Source organism: Epinephelus fuscoguttatus, linkage group LG21 (assembly GCF_011397635.1).
Source record: "Epinephelus fuscoguttatus linkage group LG21, E.fuscoguttatus.final_Chr_v1".
Lineage (NCBI taxonomy): Eukaryota > Metazoa > Chordata > Actinopteri > Perciformes > Serranidae > Epinephelus > Epinephelus fuscoguttatus.
Window position 1 is genome coordinate 24,707,628 of NC_064772.1, and position 22,448 is coordinate 24,730,075.

The window sequence follows — 22,448 nt, forward strand, 5'->3', positions numbered from 1 at the left end:
TGAAACAGCTGGTTTGGATCATTTATATTTTGTCTATCAAGCATCTGAATATTGTGAATATAGTTTGTGTAATTTGTGGGATGCAGATTTCATCTTTTAATAGCTGCATATTAATGGAAGACATTCTTATACAAAACCCTGTCTCTAATTATGCTCGTCACTTCATAAATTAACGAGGCCTCGTGTGTCTCTCCGGTGACCCCCCTCAACGTGCACAACATTATACCTGATCCTCTCTCTTGTTAAATGGACTTTGGTCTGCAGCACCATTGGGTTACCGTGTGCATCTGCTCCTTGATGGGTGCATCCACAAATTCATTTGCAAGCTGCTCATAAAGGAGGCCTGGAGACGCAAAGGAAATTTGGAACATCGTGACAAGTTGATATCTGAAAGTGGTGAACGGAGAATGAATGTGTGCAGGAAAGTCCAAAAATAAACATGCACCTTAGGATCATAAAGTTATGTATGCAAAGGTAAAGTAATCAGATTAGACATTAGACTATAACAACATATATACCTGGCGCGCCCTTGTAATAAACTCCCACATGGAGTCAGCTCTGTGCCCAAACATATGAGTGAAACATCCCCATTTAAACGCTGTTTGACGGCGCTCTGTCCACGTTTCCGACCCGAGAGGCAGCTCCGTGGGCTCGGATTACACTCCAAACAAGCCTCAATCAGGCCACGTTATTATCGAGGATTCACTGTAACATGCTGATCTTATCAGAGCTGGATCACCAGGAGCAATCTCCCCTGTTTGACAACATCGACAGCAGAGGAAAAAAGAGAGACATTTAAAAAAAACCAAAACACATTAGAAAATGAGTTTAACATGATATTATACACGTGGCATCACATGGACACTGCTGTGAGGGAAACACAACCAACTTAATATCAGAATAATATATAAATTTAAACCTCAATCCCACTGAGCAAGCAACGTCTGTGGACGTCCAAGTCTAGTTGATATCATGTCCACAGATGTGATATCAACTAGACTTGGACGTCCACAGACGTTGCTTGCTCAGTGGGAAGCATGATTAAGTCACTACAAACAAATCCTGTACTCACATCACTTTGTAAGCTGTATTAATATGATTATAAATAAAGACAGTTACAAAGGTAAAATCATTATAAACTCAGCCATATTTTAAATCTACTGGCAGCAGCAGTACCTCACAAAATGAAGTGATAAAGACTGTGACTTAATACTGAGCTCTACAGATACACATAAATTATTTTTGAAGGAAAGTTCTACCGATTTTTTCATTCAAAGTTTAAAAGATCTTCTGCAGCAAAATAAGGCCTAAATTAGGAGTTAGTAACAATGAGTCTGTCTCTCCCCTTTGTCCCACATCCTGAATACCTGATATAAAGAAGTGGGTGAAAGTTGGTTGAAACCTTATCTGGCAAAAGCCCAGACAACCCCCCTCCCAAAAAAAAGTGTCCTATTATATTTCTCACCCTCCCAATTTAAGAAACTTCACTTGAAGAAGAGAAGAAAGGCAGCTCATGTGCTCAAATCTGGGTCTGACGCATCACGTCTCCTCTCTGCCTGCTCGCCCTGCAGCAAAGCAATAAGCTGTGTTTTTCATCAGTCTGACTGTTTGACATGTAGCCCCGGCTGAGGTGAGAATATCTGTCGACTCAGGCAAGGTGGCACTGACACAGCAATCAATAATCAACAAGCTGCGGCCCGAATGCGTGCAGGCCACTGGTGGGAAATTTATATCTTAATAATGCAAATGATTTTCTGATGTGTCTCTGTATCAGCAGCGGAGGAGGCTCTCTGTTGGATGTATGTTGGTGGCTTTCATCCCCAATCCAGGCCGGGCTCCTTGTCCTAACTCCCTGGTATGAAAGGGTCAAAGGTCACCGCCGCTTGTGGCCGTGTTCAAATCCCCCTATAGTGTGTAATGTTCTCGAGTGATGTGTCGTTGCATGAAAGGGAACTAGTGTCCAGATATTAGATTTCAGGTTGTGAAACATTTCAATCTGCTGATGGAGAGGATAAACTGTCATCTCGTCTCCTGCAGCTGCTTTAATTAAATGTATCAGCAAAATATGTGTTTAAAGTTCTTACACTGGTATTGTGGTTTAATTTCTGGTTTTAATGGAGACACAAAATACACTTTAAAAGCAAAGTTTTCCAACATCTTTCAGGCCAGGTAATAAAATGTGGCCAGTGAAACCAGTGAGATGCAGTTTTGCATAAATAATAAACAATATAAAGATGTAAATGAATGAGAAGATACACCTTAAAATGCAAATAATATGTCCTTATCTAAAGGAAGCAAGGTGTCTCTACTGGGGCTTACAACAAAGCCACCACTATGAGATTTGTGTGTGTGAGAGAGAGAGAGAGAGAGTGAGTGTGACAAAAGACAAATACTTTATTGATTTCAGTACAAAAACTTTAAGTAAAGGCCTTTTTAAATTGTCTCTCTGCTTAATATTTGCTTGCCAGTTAGTACTCTGATTTCATGTGTATGTATTTAAATGTATGTAAACTAACAATTTAAAATAATTAGAATAATAATTAATTATAAGGACAAGCTAAGGATAGTAAAATATGTGTCAATCATTCATGTAATGCCATTAGGCAATTTTTAAAAATGAATAACAGGGATTTTAAGACTTTATCTTTATTTAAAATGTGGGTCACTGCAAAATGAATGTTTTAAAAAAAATATATCTTGGGGTATTTTATGTCCACAGAGCTGACAGGGTTTTAGTTAAGCTGCGTGTCCTGTTTCCAACATTTTTCTGTGTCACATTGACTGACAGCATGGATTAAAAGTAAGGTTTTAAAACAACAAAAATCTGAGTTTGTAATGTTTTTAGTTAGTGCAATTTCTCACCCTTAATGGGGGAAAAAACGTTTTAATAATTTCTAATAAAATCAGCTCCACACACACACAAGTATTAGAGATTAAAACAGTTTTGAATGTATGCGTAAAATGTTTTTATAGGTCTATAAATGATGAATAATTCATAAATTAATCTCTAATGGGAGACACAATATAGGCCAGCAGTAAACAGAGGCAATATCAGTTTAAGTTTTACTATTAAACCCTATTTAAGTGTCTGGATGAAAGAGACCCAACATGGCCTGTGTAAATGCCTTCCTGTGATTCCGATCAGTGCTGGCTCCCTCTGATCGCCTAAACACCGGGCTTACAGCTGCACCCGCGGCCCAGACACGTCGCTGAAGTCTTGGGGCTTGTTGATAACTGATTGAATTGTATGTTCAAAGTTGCTCCAGTCTCCATGCTCCATCCAACATTAGCGCTACATCTGGCTCTCTCCTGTCCGCAGAAAAGCCTTTACAAATGGAGTTGAGCTCCATGACCGAGCAGAAGCCCTCCAGTGCTGGTTTTCCCCTTCCTTCCTTCCCCCCATGCGGTCCCTCTGGCCAGGGAAATCCTCCTCTGTGGGCTCCCTGTGTCTTCTCTGAGCGCGCGTTTTAGCGATCTGAGGTCAGTTATTAACTCGAGATCATTTGACTTTGTGTTGCACGTGCAGGCTGGAAAACAGAATTGAGTCACTTCAGCAGTATCAGACATTTTAGTCGGATTTTTTTTAGTAGATTACTTTAAATAATGAAAAATGTATTTTAAAAAAATAGTACTAACTTTGACATTGTGTCTTTACGCTATATTTATTTATAGATTTTTTTTGTTGTGCAGGAGCCCAAATATGCAGTGCGTAAATTTCACTAGAATTTTAAGTAAAATTATTATTATTTATTTTTTGACTGCGGTTACAAACTAACCAGTATCTTCTCCTGTACTTAAATATCCCGTCTGACTTTGAGGGTGATTTTAACTAAGCAAAAGTTGCAGCAGCAGCAGAGTTGCTCCCATCTCCTCTCCACACACACAGGCCGCCGTCCCTCCCTCTGACCCCGCGTCTGTGCGGGCAGATGCCGGGTAACACCCAGCAGAGGCAGCGCTGTTTCCCCGGCAGTTTCCTCCCTCGTGTGGAGCCACGATCGTGTTGGTGAACCACAAGGAAATGCATGCGCAAGAGTGGGATTGGATGGCAGTTATTGTAGTGAAACTTCGGGATAAGTTGGTGCAGAAAACCCTTTTGTATCACTCCGCACTTAGCTGCATGATTATATGAATATTATGGTGTTATGAGGCCCTGACCTTTGCACTACTTATTTTTTATTCATGCAGGTCTCGTGACTTTTTTTTTTTTTTTTTGCATTGATTGATTGCCAGTCACCAAAATGTAAAATGCCCAAAGGCTGTAGCCAAAGTTTGGATAATACTTTGTTAAAAAGGATTATAACCAAATTCATATGAAAACAGGGTTGCAAATTAAAACCTTGGTTCTGTTGTCACATTCAACTTTGCTCGTTCATGTAACTCAAACTCTATTTTAAAGGCACAACTGTTGGAGCGTGAAAGTGCTCACAGCTCTACCACACAAAAAGGTCAAAATATTAATACCAAGAAGAGAGAGATATGAGAGTGGGGAGAGAAAAGACGGGATTTTATTGTTCATTTAATCCACCCTGTCTCTCAGATCTGTAGCTTGTATAAATTCACGTTAAAGAGGGGAAAAGCACGCGGGGTCACAGAGGAGCGCGCACAGCTCGGCTCATGGAGGAGCCATTATTTCATACGCAGTTTTCTCTCGGGGAAAGTTTGTTTTACACCTTGAACAGAAGCTCTGCTCTCTGGTTAGTCGTATGGGGTCACAGCCTGCAGGTCCTCGTGGTGTTTCATTTGATTAAAGGGGCAAGCTTTTATATTGGAATTACGTACAATACATGTAACCATTCCCATTTCTACTGGCATCAGTCAGCTTACTGCGAAGTTATTGAATGCACAGCTTATGTAAAGTTAAAGTCACTCATGTAAACGTCCAGATTGTATCTGTGACGCACTGTGCGTAAAATGAAAAGTCTCTCTCCGCAGTAACTTTCAGAAAAAGTCCTGAATTTTTAAATAATTTATTACATTTATATTCTGACTCAACACAACTCCACTTTCATTTCACTCTGTTTTCTTTTGTTTTAATTTTGATTTTAGGCTGACGATGCAAATGGTCTTCCACCGTCCTGTAGCAGCAGCAGCAGCAGCAGCAGCAGTGCTCCCACACAAGCTCCACGTCAGAAAAGCAAAACGTGTGTGCATGCAATCTGCAGGTCCCGCTGCCACAGCTTCGTGTTAAACTATTTTATCACGCAGGGAGCCGTTTCCGTGGCTCCTCTGCTCCACTAATTCATCCAGAGAAAGAGAGAAAACACTGCTGCGTAACTGGCGATGCATTAAAAGCCTGCAACAACACACCCACGCGAATCTTTTACAAATCCTCCCCTCTTGTTTTGTTTATTAATATTTCACACCCTAAATATTATGAGCTCGTGAGTGACCTTGTGTGGAGCGCTGAGTGGCAGGCGAATACTTCACAGTTGAGAGATTAAACATAAAAACGTCCTGACAGCTTTTATCGGTCTCCGTGTATTTAATTGACTCAAAGATCAATGCAAAGTGCTGACCTGAACGCGGCATGTGTCTGTCAGCATTACCCATAACTTCGTTTCCCAAACATGCAGCCAGCCACGAATATAACTCCGTGCGCAATAAAGCTTTTTGAAACCCTTGTTTTTTTATGATTTAGAAAATAAATTGCGTCAAAGCTTGTTTTGTTCTTGTTCCACGTATTCTTTCTATTGTTATTCTATAGAAGTTACAGTCTACTGGTTCCCAATCCGCACTGGAATTTAACCCTGAAACGCCAGCAGCAGTATAATGGCGTGTTTCTGCTCCCAGTATGGCCCCTCCAGGCTCCAGCAGCAGCAGCAGCCGTCGTGCCGGGGCCAGACAGCCTGCCAGCCCCGGCTCCCCTTATCAACCTCGGGGCTCTGGCCTGGACCGTATACCGCAGAGTGCCATTAATCAGGGAAACATCACGTCAAACATGGCAGATTGAGCGAGGAGCAAGTCTGGTCAGAGCTTTCTTAGGAAAGTTGCTTGGTCCTGCGCTGCACAGAATAGCCTTTAGGCGAGTTTAGCTGTACTCCTGTGTGTCCATACAGGTACACATGGTTGTGTATTATTAGTTAACTTTATTGTATTTTACCCCTCTTGATATCACTGTACTCTCTACCCCCTTTCTTCCAAATTCCGCATGTACTTGTGGTGTTGCTGCAGGACATTATCGACACGAGCTTCCTGCAAACGCATGCAAGCTCCAATATTGTTTGTTTTATGAGTAGCACAGACGTTAAGCGTCCCTGCAGGAGTCTGTTTCACGTATTAAAGCGAGCAGGCTCGCAGCACCTCATGTGCCAGTGGTTGGAAATGCTGCATGCGTAAATGTCTGCGGTTTGCCTCTTGTTATTATTGCAGGCTCCGCAGGCCTACCACTTCTTCCGTCGCGCACACACACACATACACACACCCTCCACTAAATACACCAGGGGAAGGGATTCCCTCGCTAATAGAAGAGTTGGAGCAAACTGGAGATACTGTACGCAGCCATGTTTGAGGGGTGTTTACCGTCAGTCATTATTAGGGCTATTGTTGGTTTTAAGTGCGCACAATGTGGATAAGCTCTACTGTGGATCTATTTCCTTTCAAATGTGAAACCTCTTTGCCTCAGGACAACTCTTATCTGTTATTTAATTGAACACTGGGTATATCTGATTTCCCTAAACGCCTTTAAACATTTATGAAATTACTCGTGTTGCAGGGTAAATTGAAAGGTTGGGGACATTTAATGGCGAAGTGTTGCAACATATGAAAAGCAGCTGTGTTCCCAAAATAAAAGATAATAAAAAAAAAAACAAAGAAAAGGGAAGTTTGAAATCACTTAATTTCTTTGTTTTCATGACCCTCTCCTAATGCAAATCCCAGGCCAATTTCTCCATCATTAAATGTGTTGACCCCCCCCCCCCCCCCCCAACCAGCACCACCACCTCTCTCCAAAACAACAAATGATTGTCCAACTCAAAAGAAAGAGAAAGAGTCTGATAATTACACTCAGTCGCGTTTAATGAATGCTCCATAATTAAAAAAAAAAAAAAAGAAAGGGAAAGTGCTTCAGAAATCCACCGTTCAAGTTTCCATTTAGAGTGCAGTTGTTCTATATATATTCACAACAAAAAAAATCAATATACAAGAAAAAAAACCCAGAAAAAATTCACAAAAATAAATATTCAGATTCATATAAACAACCAGTGACTTCAAATTCCATGTCAAAAACCTGACCTCAAGTATTGTATCAAAAAAGCGAAGTAAATGGGTGAATGAGGAGGGCAGGGGAGGTGGGGAAGAGGAGGAGGAGGAAGGTGAGGAGGGGGGTGGATGGTGGAGGAGGAGTGCACGCAGCCTCTAGCTGCTGCGCGATGCAATTGTTTACATTGATAGCGTCACTGTCAGAGAGCTATTTGTCTTAACGGTGGAGAGACCCTCCCAACAGGCCATTACCACCATCTCCGTGCCTCGGCCGCGCATTGTGAGCGCTGCGTGAGAATAGGCTGGTGCGTCAGGGGGGCAAAACCCGCACTGCTCTGGGCGCAGACTATTCCTCTTCTCCCTATGCCGTGCAGCCTATGCTTTTGACATGCGGATTAAAGGTTGAAAGCTTCGCTCTTGCAACACAGCAACCCCCCCCCACCCACCCACACCCCCCCTCGCAACCCTGTGCAACCCCCTCCGTTTTTACTGCTATGCCTGCTCATATACCAGCTTGTGTCACGGGCTGCAGAAAAATAGCCAGTTTACAGGCTGAGAATATAAGTTCAAGTTTGAATAGTGGCTCCAGCCTCAGGAATAAGGCCCACGGTGAGTTTTGGGGGCTTCATGGCTGCAGAGTGGTGCCAAACACCCACCATATGTATCCACACTGATTTAGGCAGAAGGAAACTCACTTTTTGTACATTTCTCTCTGCCCCCCCCCCTTTTTTTTTTTTTTTTTTAAATAATCACCCATTAAATAGTTTCTACAATCCTCTGAATGAATGCACCCTTTGCTGTGCTTGTGAGGCTGACATCATTCACGGGCTTTGGGTTTGTTGTGATCTGGCTCGCCATAAGCTGGGCCTCTCTTTGTCGCAGACAGAAAAAGCCTGCCAATTAGCAGACCGCGTCCTGCACTGCCATTAAAAAAAAACAAAAAAAAAAACATCTTACATTTACTCAGGATACCTATGTGTAGGTGCAGCTTCAGCCACTTGATTCACTTCCGCTTAAAGGTGTTTTGTTTTTTTTTTACACTGAAGTCTGGCTGAATTTAAGGGAGCAAATGAAACAGGTCTGGGGTACTACATTCACTGAGCGGCCATATTCGTAAAGGCTACATTAAAAGGTGATGATGGGGATGTGCTTGACAAAGAAAGCAATATTTTAAAGTCTATTTTGGATGTCCTAAAGGAAATAATTCCCCAGCCCAGAACCACACAATTGACTTAGACTTAAAAATATAATAATGAACAATGGCTCCACGAAAATTGGCATATTACTGACTTATAGGAAATCAGAAAACCATCATGGGTGACTCCTACATATCCAAAATAACAGTCAAATGTTGGCCTTTGTGTCTCATCTTTTTGTTGTTTCTCCATCAGCATCTCTCAGACATCATTTCACAGGCTGGTCAGAAAACCCTAAAGCTGCAACAAGACCCCCAAACAGTATCAAAGTGCAATGCATCTAAGCCTATCTCTTGTGCTTTGTCGCATTGTTTCTGAGTAGCCAGAGGAGCTAGAAGGTGTTTCACGCTGTTTTGGTGCTGTTTTATCCCCCCACTGTGACTCCTGAATCACATCCCATCCAAAGCCTTGGATATTGTCATTTTGTCTGCTTTATTTATTTATTCGTTTCCAACTCGTGCTTTTACGCACAAACAGACTACAGCCCTGCCACACATATATGATGGTGTGCAGGGGGAAAATCGGTGGCCAAGTGGACCAGGAGGGACGTGACTCGAGTCTATCGTGGTGATCTAACGTGCTATGAAGGGCTGAGCCTTATTTCTTTTTGATTGTCTGTACATAAGGCCTGTGTTGTGACTGGGCCTGCGTCTGTGCGCAGTCACACGTTTGCAAAAACCAGGAAATGCTCCGCAGAAATAAAAACAAGACTGGAAACTATATGACAAGCACTCTAGAAGAAGAAGAAGAAAAAAAACACACCCACAACCACCAATAAACTCCTAAATTCCTGTCAAATCTAATAAAGGCTTAACCGTGAGCATGTAGAGATAGACACTAGGAAAACCAATTTTTTAATAATTCTCTGAAATTGAACACTTGTGGCCAAGCTGGTGCGCATGACAGCCATGAGAGAAAACACAGCTTTGATATATAAAATATCACCAGGTGGCACAGAATGGGGAAACCCTGATTTTCTTTTCTTCTGATTTCACCAAGTCAAACCCAGCTAGATTAAGAGTAGCCTCGTCTCGAGGAATGCTGTGGGCTTCTTCTTTTTTTTTTTTTCTTTCTTTAAAAAACCCCTTTCCTCTTTTAGACAAAGCACAACCCACAGAAACCCTGGCACCATACAATCCAACAGGTCGAGCATAGAAAAGCGAAGAAGGAAATAATCAAGTAAACACAATAAGGAGAACCTAACATATTGCTTAGGATTGATAGCTTATTTAAAACACAAGTTTTTTTTTGTTAAGCATTAAAAATCCACGAGCGGTGTCTCACAGTCCTGTGGGCGTTTTCTGAGGCTCCAAAAAGGGGGGATCATGTTGTGTTTTTTCCTCGATCAAACTTCAAAACAAAGCGGAATGTAAACCCATTCACAGGAAAATAATTAGAATAAAGATAAAGTTGCGAGCAATTTTTGGTGAGCTCACGTTAAGACTACAGATGGACACGGTGGGGGCCCTTTTTTGTTTTCTTTGCTTGCAAAACCAGCTCAGTATTTCCTAGTTCTCTGAGCGTGTGGGGGAGGGAGAATCTGGCCGCCTGGCTGCCACCTCCACACGGGGTGGGACGGAGGGGGAGGCCCGGGGCCCCTCAGCGAGTTCAGGGAGTAAGCAGGGCACAAATCCCCGTCGCTGCCAACAACCAGCGACGGCGGGGATGGGAAATTTGCCATCAGGCTGAAAGGCATTTTCGCAGGCGATGCTACAGTGCTCGCGTTGCTGCGTTTGCGTCTGCTCGGTAAATCCTCCGTGGACACCTCCTCGCAGCCCGCTGCACGAGAAGAAGACGAAGAAGAAGAAGAAGAAGAAGTAGAAGAAACAGAGGAGCAGGAGGAGGCAGCCGTGTTGACTCTGGGCACGTTTTGTTTTGTTTGCGTCCTGGAAACTCGGAGTTTTTTGCTCCCCAGCACCGGAGCCCTGCAGTTTTTGTTCCTGTGCTCCCCCTCTTCCATACACGGGGAGTCCTGGGTGCGCATGCATTCCTGAGGACCACAGGGGGACCTGGGGGCCACATCGGGGCTCCTCTCTGTGGCTTTAATCCCGCTGTTGAAAAAGTCCCCGTGTTTGATTGGATATTGGCCACTGCTGCTCTCTGTCTTGTCCCCTTTACATTTGACTCCAGTGGCCTGGCTCTGGTATTCATATTCATCACAGCTTTCCTCCACTTTAACTTTCACATTGTGGAGGTTGAAGGGTGGTGTCCTGGCTGTCCTGCCGCTGTCCGGGTGGGGGGCGGCGGTCACACACAGCTCCTCCGGCTCGCTCTTTATCTTTTTCAGTGGACTGGGCACTTTGACGCTGCTGGCTCTCGCCTCCCTTTTGTCGCTACATTTGGGGAGCTTTGCGTCTTTGTCCTGGTCACACTGCGCGCTCAGTCCCGGGGGGCACTTGGTGGGCTGCCCCGGTGTCCTGCGTGAGGGGTGAAAGGCCTTATTCCGGTTGGGTCCCGGTGAATAAGGGGGGAGCTCGTCCACATGGTCAGCCCTGTTTGGATCTGCGTCAAACACCTTTTCCCTTTTGGATTCAGTGAAAAAGCTCTCCCCTATAGCTGAGTTAAATTTGGGTGGCTGTAAGGGTCCAAACTCACATTTCTGATGTCTCTCCTGTCTGCTGTCGCCTGTCTGTGCAGCAGCATGGCCCAGTGTCCTGTGTTGTTTCTCCTGTTGATGCTGGTTGTTGTAGTGAAACGTGGGCTGCAGGACCAAAGGTGCTTTACTAGTGTTGAGAGTTTTGGCGAGAGCTCCGACCCGGGCCCGTCTGAACCGGATGCTCTGCACAGAAACCCGGCTAGAGACAGAGCTGGAGTCGGACTGAGTGGAGCTCTCCTCCTCGTCTGAGCTGACCTCTGAACTCTCCGACTGCGTGTCATCTTCCTCCTCGCCCTCCTCTTCCTCCTCGGAGCTGCCGGAGTTGCTGCTGGTGGAGAAACCGGAGCCAAAGTCCGAGTCTGGGTACGCGCGGTCCGAGTAGGTGCTGGACTCGGTGTCGCTGCTGTAACTCTCCGGGAAACTGGGCTCGTGGTGGTGGTGATGATGATGATGGTGGTGCTGGTGGTGGTGATGATGGTGAGGTCGGGGGTCCAGATAGAAATCCGGACCGAGGTGGAAAGCACCGAAAGAAGTCCCGTGGCTGCCGGGTGATTTGGGTTGCACGAGCAGCACCGGTGGTACGTGGTGGTGCGCGTGTCTGCTTCTACTCCACGAGTGCCTCGCGCTGTCCCTGCCGCCGCCCCCCTCGCGCCTCCTCTTCCTTTTGTGAAGTAGGTCGCCGGCTGAGCGCGAGAGCCTGGACTGAGCAGCTATGGCGGACTGAAGCACCACCGGCTGCCGGCTCACCGCGCTCCGGAAAAACGAGTGCCTTTGGCTCAAAGTAACGCGGTTCCCTGTTATTTTAGCTGTTTCATAGTTTTTAAAGTGTTTGTGACTGGACTTAGTCGCCGAACGGAACTCCCGTCCGTGGGTTTTGTGGTAAAATTGAGGTAGTTTGGAGTCGGTAAGGCAAGGAGTCAGCTCTCGCCTCCTGCTCGTTTTGTTGTGAAGCGTGAGAGTCTCCGGGACGCCGTGCAAACTAAACCAAACTTTTTCCTTCCACAGCTCGGCGTCCGCACGGAGGAGCCCCGGGGACGCGTCCTCACCCCCGGGAGAACCCACCGCTTTCGCTTTCCTTTTGTTGGACTTCAACACTCGCTCCGTCTTGCAGGAGAAATACAGAGCCTCCACGTCCTCCCGCGATATGAGAGTGCATTTAGCGGCGTGGAAAGCTATAGAGTTTATTGCTTTGAGCTTCCGCAGCTCCTCCAGGTCGCAGTGGTGCTTCTTCACCTTCAGGTGGTCCATGCGCTTGTGCACCGTGGTCCGAGGGATGTTCTTCAGCAGGTCGGTGAAGACCTGAGACAAAGCAAACATTTGCTTGCCTTTGATGAGCAGGTATCCCAATCTCACTCCTTGCATTTCCTCAAAGCCACACTCCAGGTCTCCCATGTTTTATGCATCCAATGTATTAATCCATGTAGACACTCTCAGTATTTTATGGATTCACCAGTAAATGGCACGGGGTCGCGAGCTCAAGGCATCCTGCTCATACCTTTGATCCATCCACACTGCTGCTGCTGCTGCGTCATGAAAATGCAAACTTTGACATGCGGACTTAAATGGAGCTGCCGGTGCCTAATAGGTTGAATGATCTGACAGCATCCACTCGTCGCCTCTTGCCCCGGTCCGGCATGGTGGAGGAATGCGACGGATGCGTCCACCAAGCCGGGGCTGCTGCTACCTGCCTCTGCCGGCTCCACTCCCCTCTGGTCGGCAGCAGGACGAGGGGTAGGTGTACACCACTGCCTCAGCCAGAGGGATAAAATAGCGAGAGGAGAGAGAGAGAGAGAGAGAGGGAGGGAGGGAGGGAGATGGAGTTGTGAGGGTGGAGGGGAGGGAGAAAGAGAGAGAGTCAGAGAGAAACAGAATAAGAGCTAAAATGCAGCTGCTATTCTGGCTGCTGGTTGAGCCACAAATAAAATGACAGAGAGGGGAGGTGCGCCAGTCTGGAGACACCTTCATCAATTAATGCCCTCGGAGTCGACGCCCATTGGACGCCGCTGACAGGTGATGCAATAAAAATGGATATTCCATCCCCACCCCCTCACACACCCTGCCATCACAATAGTTTACAATTGTGCCCACAGACTCCGCTGTTAGAGTAAATAATGCACTTATGACAAGTTCATATTTCAGAAAGCTGCAGAAGGTGGCTGCAGAAAACGCACCCGGGTTCACGGTACGAGCAGAATAGGTATCCTGAGCCAAAGTGTCATGATAAGACTGGAATGTATTGTGCATATTCTCCTAATGCATGCGGTATATGCAATCGATAGTGTGCTGGTAAAATGACTCCACACTCGGGGTGTTTGAGACGGTTTGATGTGTGTGTGTGTGTGAGAGAGAGAGAGAGAGAGAACGCAGCGCAGCTTAAACAAAGACATTTTGCTTTGTACACTTGGAGAGCTGCTTTTCCACGTTGAGGCTGCTGCCCCTGACCAAGGCTCAACTCATCTGCTTTTGTTGGCTCTAGCTTTGCGTCCATAGGATTTCTTTTTTTCCTCGAAGGCTGACTATAGACTGACCTACTTATCCTACAATATTTGCTCACACTGCTGTAGGCTTATATTTATTTGTCTGGCTGAATCTTAATGACTTCATCGGCATTTCCAGTGCGTTTTAATGCCTTTTCCCTTTCAAGTGCGCGCGCGCGTGTGTCCTTCTCTCTCTCTCAGTGTGTGTGTGTGTGTGTGTGTGTGTGTGATCATTTAAAAATGTGGTGTAAAGCACTTCTCTGTATTTGCGCCTACAACTATCATATTTAGAGTTTTTCTAAAAAATAGAAATTACCGTTAAACACTATAAATGATATTAATGCGTATTTAGTGGAGTTAAATTGTAGCCTACTTTTCATCCCTGCTAAAACAACGCGAGCAGTGATTGGGCAGGCTAAAAGTGCAGAGTCAGGGTTGCTTTTCCCACACGATTTTTCTAGACAATGTAGGTGAGAGCTGCAGCCACTAAACGTCCCCATTAAGGTCTGCCGGCCATTTTTTAACGACACATATTGGAGCATCAATTATAAAATCTATTTAATGAATTGCAGACATATACTGGTGTGTTAAAAATATTTATAACACTATCAACAAGTAGCTTTGTTTTATTTGGGGGAACAGGAACACAGGGTATTGTGGGATGAGTGAATGTAACGTGGTCACCTGTTTAATATAACTGATTGTGTGGTGTCATGCGTAATAGTTTATACACGTGGTCACTTTTTTGTCTTTGCGCACGTGCGTATTGCATGCATGCGCGCGCGCACACGCGCACACACACTACACTGACTTTTCATACGCATGCACTCTTACTTATGAAGGAAAGACGCACAATCTCAAAGACGCACGCACTTCTTCTTGACGCACACACACACGCGCGCGCACACACACCACATAGACATCACGACCAACCTATAAGCTGAAGCCACCACCCACACTTAGTCCACATAACGCGCCCTTGCACTACATTATAAGGACTAATTGTTTGAATTACCGGTGGACCTTCACACGGATGTTTGGACTGACTATTGTGTTTCGCCCCTGAGGCATATTTTCTCCAAACTCCCTGCGTTATGTACCGTCTTTGTTATCTGTTAAACACGTGAATCCCCCTGTGGCCCGTTCCACACCGGGCAGTGCGCGATGGGGCCCAAACTCAAGACCGGGCATGTTCGTTTCCACAACGTTAAGCCTATTTGCTTATTTACAGAGCATTCAGTGTGTGTTGAATGGCATCGGTGTTACCTCGGTGTTACATCAAACAGCGTGTTATGTACGTAGGCGTTGTTATTATCGCTCCTTGTTAAACCTCTGAATGTGACTGGATCGTGGCCACAAAATCCACGCAATATTGGACCGTGGCGCATACCACTAACGTGTTGGTCATGGACCCACAGACAAGATCGCGCATATTAAATGAGATAGAAAACAGGACATGAATGAGGTTTAATGGGAAATATATAGAGGTACCTGTAGCCACACACACGCGTGCGCACGTATTTGGATGACAGGGTTATGGCGCTGCGCCCTGAGATGTTAACCTATATACGGGGACTGTGATTTGGGTCGAACTGTGACTGAAATATTTTTATCTAATTTAAGAGCTTACATTACAGCGGCTGTGTGCATTGTGGCGTAGACTCTGTAGAGATAATTAAAAGTTATAATTATAGTAGCCTCTAGTGTGAAAAAGCTCCTTCTATTTATAAAGTAGGTTATATTTGACTGGATGAGCCGCAGAAAGCTGTTACGCACCGCACAAGTTACTTGTGGGTTAGGCTCAGGGTTGCAGTTAAAACACATCATAAGAGGTCACTCTCTTTCTCTGTGTTTGTGTGTGTGTGTGTGTGTGTGTGTGTGTGTGTGTGTGTGTAGGCCGCCTCTGTGCAGCTATATCAGAGTGTCTGATAGGCTGCCCAATCACTCTACAATCAGTAAACTCTAGTTCAACTCCCACACAGCCACAGGTCACCTGCACGTTGAGCTCTCCTTTGCAGCAAAACTCGCTCTTCACGTGCTGATTCTATATGACAGCATTAATACGTGGGGCACGCGGAGTTTCACGGACGCAGCGGAGTGAAGTGAGAGGAGGGGCAGCTTGTTGAGGTCCGGATCCCCGGGGGAATAGCTCGGATCCCAGAGCCACAGTTGCACCGTGCATGGCCTGGGAGATGCAAGGGGGTGGGGGGGTGGGGGGGCGCTGACAGTCGAGGCTTCTTGCTGCTTGCTTCATTCCACGTCATGACCACTGCAATATATATATATTTATATTATATATATAACACCATATATGTACACATACATGGCCAATAAAGGTGGGTCTAACTGATATACGCTCATTGTTTTACAGCAAAGGCTTGTCACTTGAATGCAGACGATTTAAAGCCGTGTAACCTATCCACTTCTCTTCCAATGACCTAAACTGGTCCACTCACGTGCACTTTTCACAAGGTATAATTGTCCTAAAATATAAATACATCCACTATCATTACATAGTAAGATGGCAAAGCAATCATGGACAACTGTTTGGCACTTGTGGAATTTCTGCATCGTGGATCAGTCTGCAACAATTTCATATTCAGTGTCGGGTCTCTGTTGACCAGGGATGTTGATGTGAAAGCGTACATGCCTTTAAATCATTTTTACAAAATATATGAATTAATGCATTACTCAACACACTGTCTCACATGCCCCCCTCATGCCCCCCTCACACACACCTACTACAGGGTAAAAGATTGTAATGGTGATCTAATAAAAACAGCAGCAGTGTATTCAAGAGAATTGTTCACGTGGAATATCCACAAACACACAGTTATTAATATTAAGGGTATATATTTAAAAGAATTCTGAAAACACGACAAACTTTTTGGAATATGACCCACAAATATAAAATAATTTTTTAAAAATAAAATACTTTTAAAAAATAGCTTGTAATTACTGTCTGAATTAGGTTGAATTTGCCCAAACATGGTGAAGTTTCTCAAACATCCCCCATGCTGACACCATGATCACTATTTTTAAATTTACCTCTCAGCTTATCCTAAGCTCTGAATTGATCACCATCTAAAACATCCGAAAACAATAATGTCATAATTACTGAATAAAAATAACCCTGTGTATATGTACATATTTGAGTATTTCCACTTAAGACCAGGGACTCTTTGTTATGCAGATCTGTGAGGCAGCAGATGCCACAGGGCACTTACTGCACCCTCTCCTGCGCCTGGATGTTGGTCGGGACCGGAGGGGAGGAGACCCGAGTGGCCGAAGCAGAGAGCTGAAGCACGGGGGAGGTTTCTTACAGGAGCCGGTAGTGTGCTAGTGGAACGGGGGGAAATACCGGGGAAGACCAAATGTTGCACTTTAGGCTGAAAATGTGTAGACGGTAGAATACTCTTGTGAAGGTGTGTGTGTGCTTGCAGCATGGAGGGAAACCTCCAAAACTCGCTTTAATGTGATATGTTTGGGGCATGGAGTTAAGTGCGTGGCATTGTAACCGAGATTCACGTTAGGAACAATCGTGGTGCACGGGGAAATATCTAAAAGTGAAATATACACGAATGCAAGGTTTAGTTTTTAATTTAAAGTAAACATGGCGAATGTGCGCCTCGTGGCTGCTGCTTTACTTCTCCCTATTTCCCACTGCTTCACGGTGGAAGAGCGGCTTAATAGGGGGACATAGACGGATTGGTAAGGAAAGAACCTACACACACACACATGACCAGTGCGCACACATGACCACTGCTCCACAGCTTTGCGCAGTGTAACCTACATTTTAATGCCCGAGCAGGAATGCAGGAGCGTTTAAAGAATATAAACAGACACGCACAAAAGTGTGTTTCAATTTAACAGGCTTGCAGAATACAGAAAGTCCACACACTCCATACACTCGTGACGTGGAAACCTTGGAAGGCGGTTTATTTAACTGCTTCATTTGGTGAATTTCATAAATTTTTATCACCTCACTGGCCATAAAAATCTCTTTTCAAACTCTTTCACTTTACACTCGTCAAAACCCAAACGTGTTGCTCCTGCCGCTCCGAGTCATTTGCTCTGCATCTGAGTTTTTATGGAGACACTTGGTCAAGGAGGCGCAGGCACTTGTAAGAGCATGGACTTTTTATGACACAAACCCACTGCCCCATGCCAAAACAATGAATTCCTCTCCACCCCCCACCACCCCGGGAGAATGTGATTTTACATGCAATCCGAGCCTGAAGTGTGTGCGGACAGTGGTGGGGGGAGGGGCTCTCTTCACCTTTCACCCCGTCGTGTTGGGACTGTTTGTATTTTTTGCCTGGGCCCCTGTGCTACTCGCCGACCAGAGAGGAGACCGTGGGCAAATACTGACGCGTCTGAATGCGGTGTGTGACCAGGAAAGAGGCGTTGGGTTCATTTTGCCTTTCAGGTCACTTCAGCAACTTCTCCATTCCCCTGCTTTCCCACACCATGAAGACCAAAAATTATGTAAGTAAAACTGCCAAACAAATAATTGCCTCCAATAGCTCCCAGCACGTCATGTCTTATAAGGGGGAAAGAAATCATATGAGACAGATGGTAAGGCATGATCTGTCACAGCCCTTACAACTGATATTAAATGTACCATAAACCACATGAAAGACATGAATCAGCACGAGTATATCCATAGTATAGAGATTAAAAAATACTAAAGCCTTGTGTATAGCCTGTAATTACCACCTCAAAGAGTATAAGGCTCCATTAAACTTAATGATGCATTTATTGGGGTTGTTGCAGGTGAATAATCTTGACTTAAACTTGCCGTATTAATGCAACAGTTTGGACACAAATTCAGGGACATTTGAATCCAGCACACATGTGAAATGTCTGTTTTCATTGTTTTAATTCAACCATGCAGGCTTAAAGAATAAAAGACTAGATGTATGTGCTGGGGTAGGTTGTATAAACGCCACATACACAGTGTTAGGTTGTTTATTTGTTTGGCAAGGACATTTTTATTCTACGTGACACCCGTGAAAAATACCTCATTGCACATTGATAATGATTGGAAAACAAGCATCTGTTTGAGTGCACGACTGCTTCAAAATAAAAGTCGGGAGTTCCCCTGTAACACACACACACACACTTGGGATACAACGTTAAGGGGCAAAATTTAGACTTTACACTGGTGTGACGTTTCAAACTAACCCAGCTCCATCTGGGTCTTGTGGAGAATTTATAAATGTTAAAAAACACATACACCCCTTTAAATAGATAGAGTTAGGAAATCTATAAAGTGCAGAAACCATCAGACAAAATAAATAACTGGTGGGCAATTAAGTGTGTCCGACGTTTGTGTATACAATGCCTTGACACAATGCCATCATCTCAGACGCAGCTTACACAGAAGTCTGTGGGTGTGGGTGTGTGGGTGCGGGGGGCTGCTTTTCCCAGTGTTGTCTTTCCTCCCCGTGCATTTTACACGTTCCTCATCCTGCACGGGGAGACCACAAAGCTTCGCTCAGCCTATGCAAACATGCCCAGGACCCAATCATGAGAGCCCTCTGACTTTTTAAATCTCAAGTGCTGTGAAGTGACAGTGCTGACAATGAAACGTGGACCAAAGAAGATAGAAAAAAAAAGATATGGGGGAATATGAATGAACATAATGCAGGAAAGCTAAATGTGGAAAGCCTTTTATTTGTGTTTATATATTTCTTACATGCGTTCAAGCTGCAAAATAAATGAGAAATACCACAATCAAATATAGTTGTTGGAGTCTTAAGTTTATTTCTCCTTCCTCTCCCAGGTCTGACTTCACCGCTGGACTATACAGGTAAAACAGGTTGACTACTTTACACAATATACAAGCTCCGGCAGAGCCTTTGACATAAATTCTGCTCTATAGGCCACATTTGTGAAAACCCGGTGCAAGTTTTATAAGTTGGCAAAAGAATATGATTGACACAAAACGGGAAACGGCTAATTTCCCCAAGAGATCAAGGCCTGTAGGAGAAACAGTGCTGCCGTGGGTTTAGAGATCCTCACCCAAACACCAACTGGACATACAGTCTGAACAACAAAGCTCCAACAACTAGCATCTGTGAGGACTGCCTTGTTATAATCATAGAATACTTTAAATTATATAAAAGCTCTGAGTGCTATATGTGAGGCCACCAATGGTGGCTGGAGGCAGATAGTGTCGCTGCAATTTTTGGTCTCAGAGAAAGCTCTTCTCTGACAACCCGAGGAGCATTATACATGCTCCGTGCAGACTTTGACTTAATCAAGTGCAAGTTGTAAAAATCATTTGCCATTTTCAGTGTTTCAGTAGCTATATGGGCCCCTCCACAACCGCTGCCCCCTCCTTCGCCTCCCTTTGTTCTCTCCAGCTCTAATAGGTTTTCCCCTGCCACACACAATTCACTTTTTTTTCCCCTTTTCCCCTGCTCCCCATCCCTCCCACACCCCCTTTTAGTGCAGTGCCCAGTGTCGACTGGAGCATTTGAGCAATTTGAAATTAAAGCAAACAATGGGCAGGCACTCCCAGGGACCTCTCGTTCACCATATTACACGGAGGACGCTCGTGTGCTCTTGCGCATTATTGGCAAGTCATTACGTTTCTCTGGAAACCAAGAGCGGGAGCTCGCTCAGAGGAATCGGTGATGCAAGCAGCAGCTGAGTGCTTGGAATAGCATGTGTGTGTGTGTGTAAGTGTGTGTTCTGGAGCATCCTTGGCAACAGCATGGGGATGCTGTCAAAACAAAACTGTATATTGACAGGTCTGATATGCAGCCTGCTATAGGATTCTCAAAGCCTATTTAGTGTTTCTGAAGGATAAAGGTATTCAGACTTACAATGGAGAGCTTTTCAAATTGCTGTCTCAAGTCTGCTGGCTCTATTCTCACAAGGCCTACACATCTTTACCATTCTGAATCATACTGAAAAAGCAAGGTGTCTTTTAGTTACAACTCAAGCTGTTGAATGTCCAATAGGTATAAACTATGATTTATTTTTTTCAATATATGGGAAATCATTTTGTTTAAGAACATCTAATAAAATTCCTGAAAACCAATGGCTGTCATGACTTAAAAACTGTAGAAATTATTGTTTAAAAGCTGTTTGTACTTGTCTTCTTTGTGCCACTGTGGACAATACAGTTAGAAAATGTCTTGTTTATTTTATCATCACTATCGTCATGTTGTATTAAATGAGTTTAGTGACATGCAATAAAACACATACAAGCCTGACTTTAAAGGATGCATGTCTGAGTGTGTACAAGCAAAAATAGCATCTGGAAAACCACATTACAGCATGAAAATAAAATATTATTCCTCCAGAATAATTACAAATCTGTGAGTAGTGGTAGTAAAGTGACAGTGATCCAAACAGATTGTTACAGGATAGGATACAACAAATTTTAAATGCAGAAAAATCAAATCCCACAAAGGGAACATCAGCAGCTGTCCAGAATTTACTGCAAAAACTGATATATGTAAATGTGTTTATTCAACTTGAACCATCAAAACAAAAATCGTTTTTTTAATAGGTGTGAAAACACAATTTATCCAGCCTGCAACTAACAAATATTTTCATTACTAATCATTCTGCCAACCAGTTTCTTGATTTACTGGTTAATTATTTAGTCTATAAAATCAGCCACATGCAGTGGAGATAGCTGTGCTGCCTCTTGTTTTATTTTTTTTTTAGGAAATATAAAATTATAAAATGCTCAATAAAATTTACCAGAACCCAAGTTGTCTTACTCATGTCTCATTTTGTCCAACTAAAAAAAATAATAAAATAACTGTATAATAATTTTGTCAAACTTTCAGTCCAAAACCCAAACATGATAAATATTTAAAAAAAAACTGCAGAAAACAAACAAAAGCAGGAATTCTTATATAAGTTCAAACTGACAGAAATTTTGCTTGAAATTTTAAAAACTCCTTTGATTTATCAATTATCAAACCTGCTGTCAGGTAATTTTCAGCTTATTGATTAACTGACTAGTCATTTTGACTCTGAGATTAGCTTACATGTATACTCAAACAAGATTTTAATACTAAAACTTTTTTAAGTTTGTACAAGGAAATATCCACATTTCCTGTTAATACAACTGTGCTCCATGCATCACAAACTCATCTTAGCCCTCCCAGCAGACCATGAACTACAGGGTTTTTTTTGTAAACAAACTTTTAGCACACACATTCACATCTGTTTTCTCAACTTCCTGCTGTTCATAGCTGTTAAACTTTGTAGTTTTCTGCCGCTAACACGCCCCAGCTTTGCCTACCTCCATGTTGCTACAGTGTCACCTGACAGTGAGTCGAGTAAAGTGGAGTTTCTCTGCTACAAACTTTCAGAACACCTCGGCCATGTGGAACCAAAATGGAACGTTGCTCTCGGCGGTCCAATCACATCCGTCTTCCACTTCCTGTCAGAGGACACGCACGCACACGCGCCTTGCGTCATGACGCATTTCCTGTTCACTACGAGTTACCCCCTCTTCTCCGCACCGTCGCGCCGTGAAGTGGATGTTTTGGTGAGAAAATACAGTGTCGAAAAGGGACGTAAATACGTTTAAAACATGAGATTTCGACCGAGCGGGACCTAAAGCGGCTCCGCGGGGGAAAGAGGGGCGTCTGCGGCGAAAGTTTCGGTTCATATTTGCGTCGTATTCCTCCGCATGTCCGCTTTCTTCGTAGATGGTCTCCGGCGAGCGTTGTCTGGCGGCGGACGACGAGTTGTCGACGAATAATATGAAGGAGATGATCGGTGGTTGCTGTGTTTGCTCTGACGAGAGAGGCTGGGCGGAAAACCCACTGGTGTACTGCGACGGACACGGCTGCAACGTCGCCGTGCATCAAGGTAAGCTGCGCTGTTAGCTTAGCCGTTAGCCCACAGGCTAGTTAGCGTAGTCTGGTTGCAAGGTTATGGAGCGCTCCGTATGGAGCCGCCTCCTCCGCCTGCCCTCACCAAGGCCAGGCTGAGGTCAGGCTC

General features: G+C 44.3%; 2 protein-coding genes across 4 annotated transcripts in view; one reads left to right on the forward strand and one right to left on the reverse strand.

Moving 5' to 3' along the window:
• Positions 1 to 531: 531 nt before the first annotated feature.
• On the reverse strand, positions 532 to 21,928 carry skida1 (SKI/DACH domain containing 1). 2 transcript variants are annotated; one of them, XR_007448242.1, is made up of 2 exons: positions 21,742 to 21,928; positions 532 to 754 (listed from the first exon to the last, which is right to left on the reverse strand). XR_007448242.1 is itself a non-coding variant. In XM_049564649.1 (2 exons), exon 2 carries the CDS (start codon positions 12,379 to 12,381, stop codon positions 9,892 to 9,894), a length of 2,490 nt encoding a protein of 829 aa, XP_049420606.1. In that variant the 5' UTR covers positions 12,382 to 12,734; positions 21,742 to 21,917; the 3' UTR covers positions 7,959 to 9,891. The 2 variants fall into 2 exon arrangements, 1 of the variants encoding a protein (XP_049420606.1); XM_049564649.1 differs by lacking the exon at positions 532 to 754 and adding an exon at positions 7,959 to 12,734 and having other exon boundaries at positions 21,742 to 21,917.
• mllt10 (MLLT10 histone lysine methyltransferase DOT1L cofactor) overlaps positions 21,929 to 22,448 on the forward strand; it is a 52,340-nt gene continuing 51,820 nt past the window's right edge. For both annotated transcript variants that reach the window (XM_049564646.1, XM_049564647.1), the window contains exon 1: positions 21,929 to 22,316. In XM_049564646.1, the coding sequence (XP_049420603.1) occupies positions 22,154 to 22,316 (163 nt within the window). In that variant the 5' untranslated portion in view covers positions 21,929 to 22,153. The remainder of the gene's footprint in view (positions 22,317 to 22,448) is intronic.

Bases quoted from the DNA above. Each gene is read 5' to 3' on its own strand.
- skida1 (XM_049564649.1), bottom strand. From the start codon at position 12,381: ATGGGAGACCTGGAGTGTGGCTTTGAGGAAATGCAAGGAGTGAGATTG.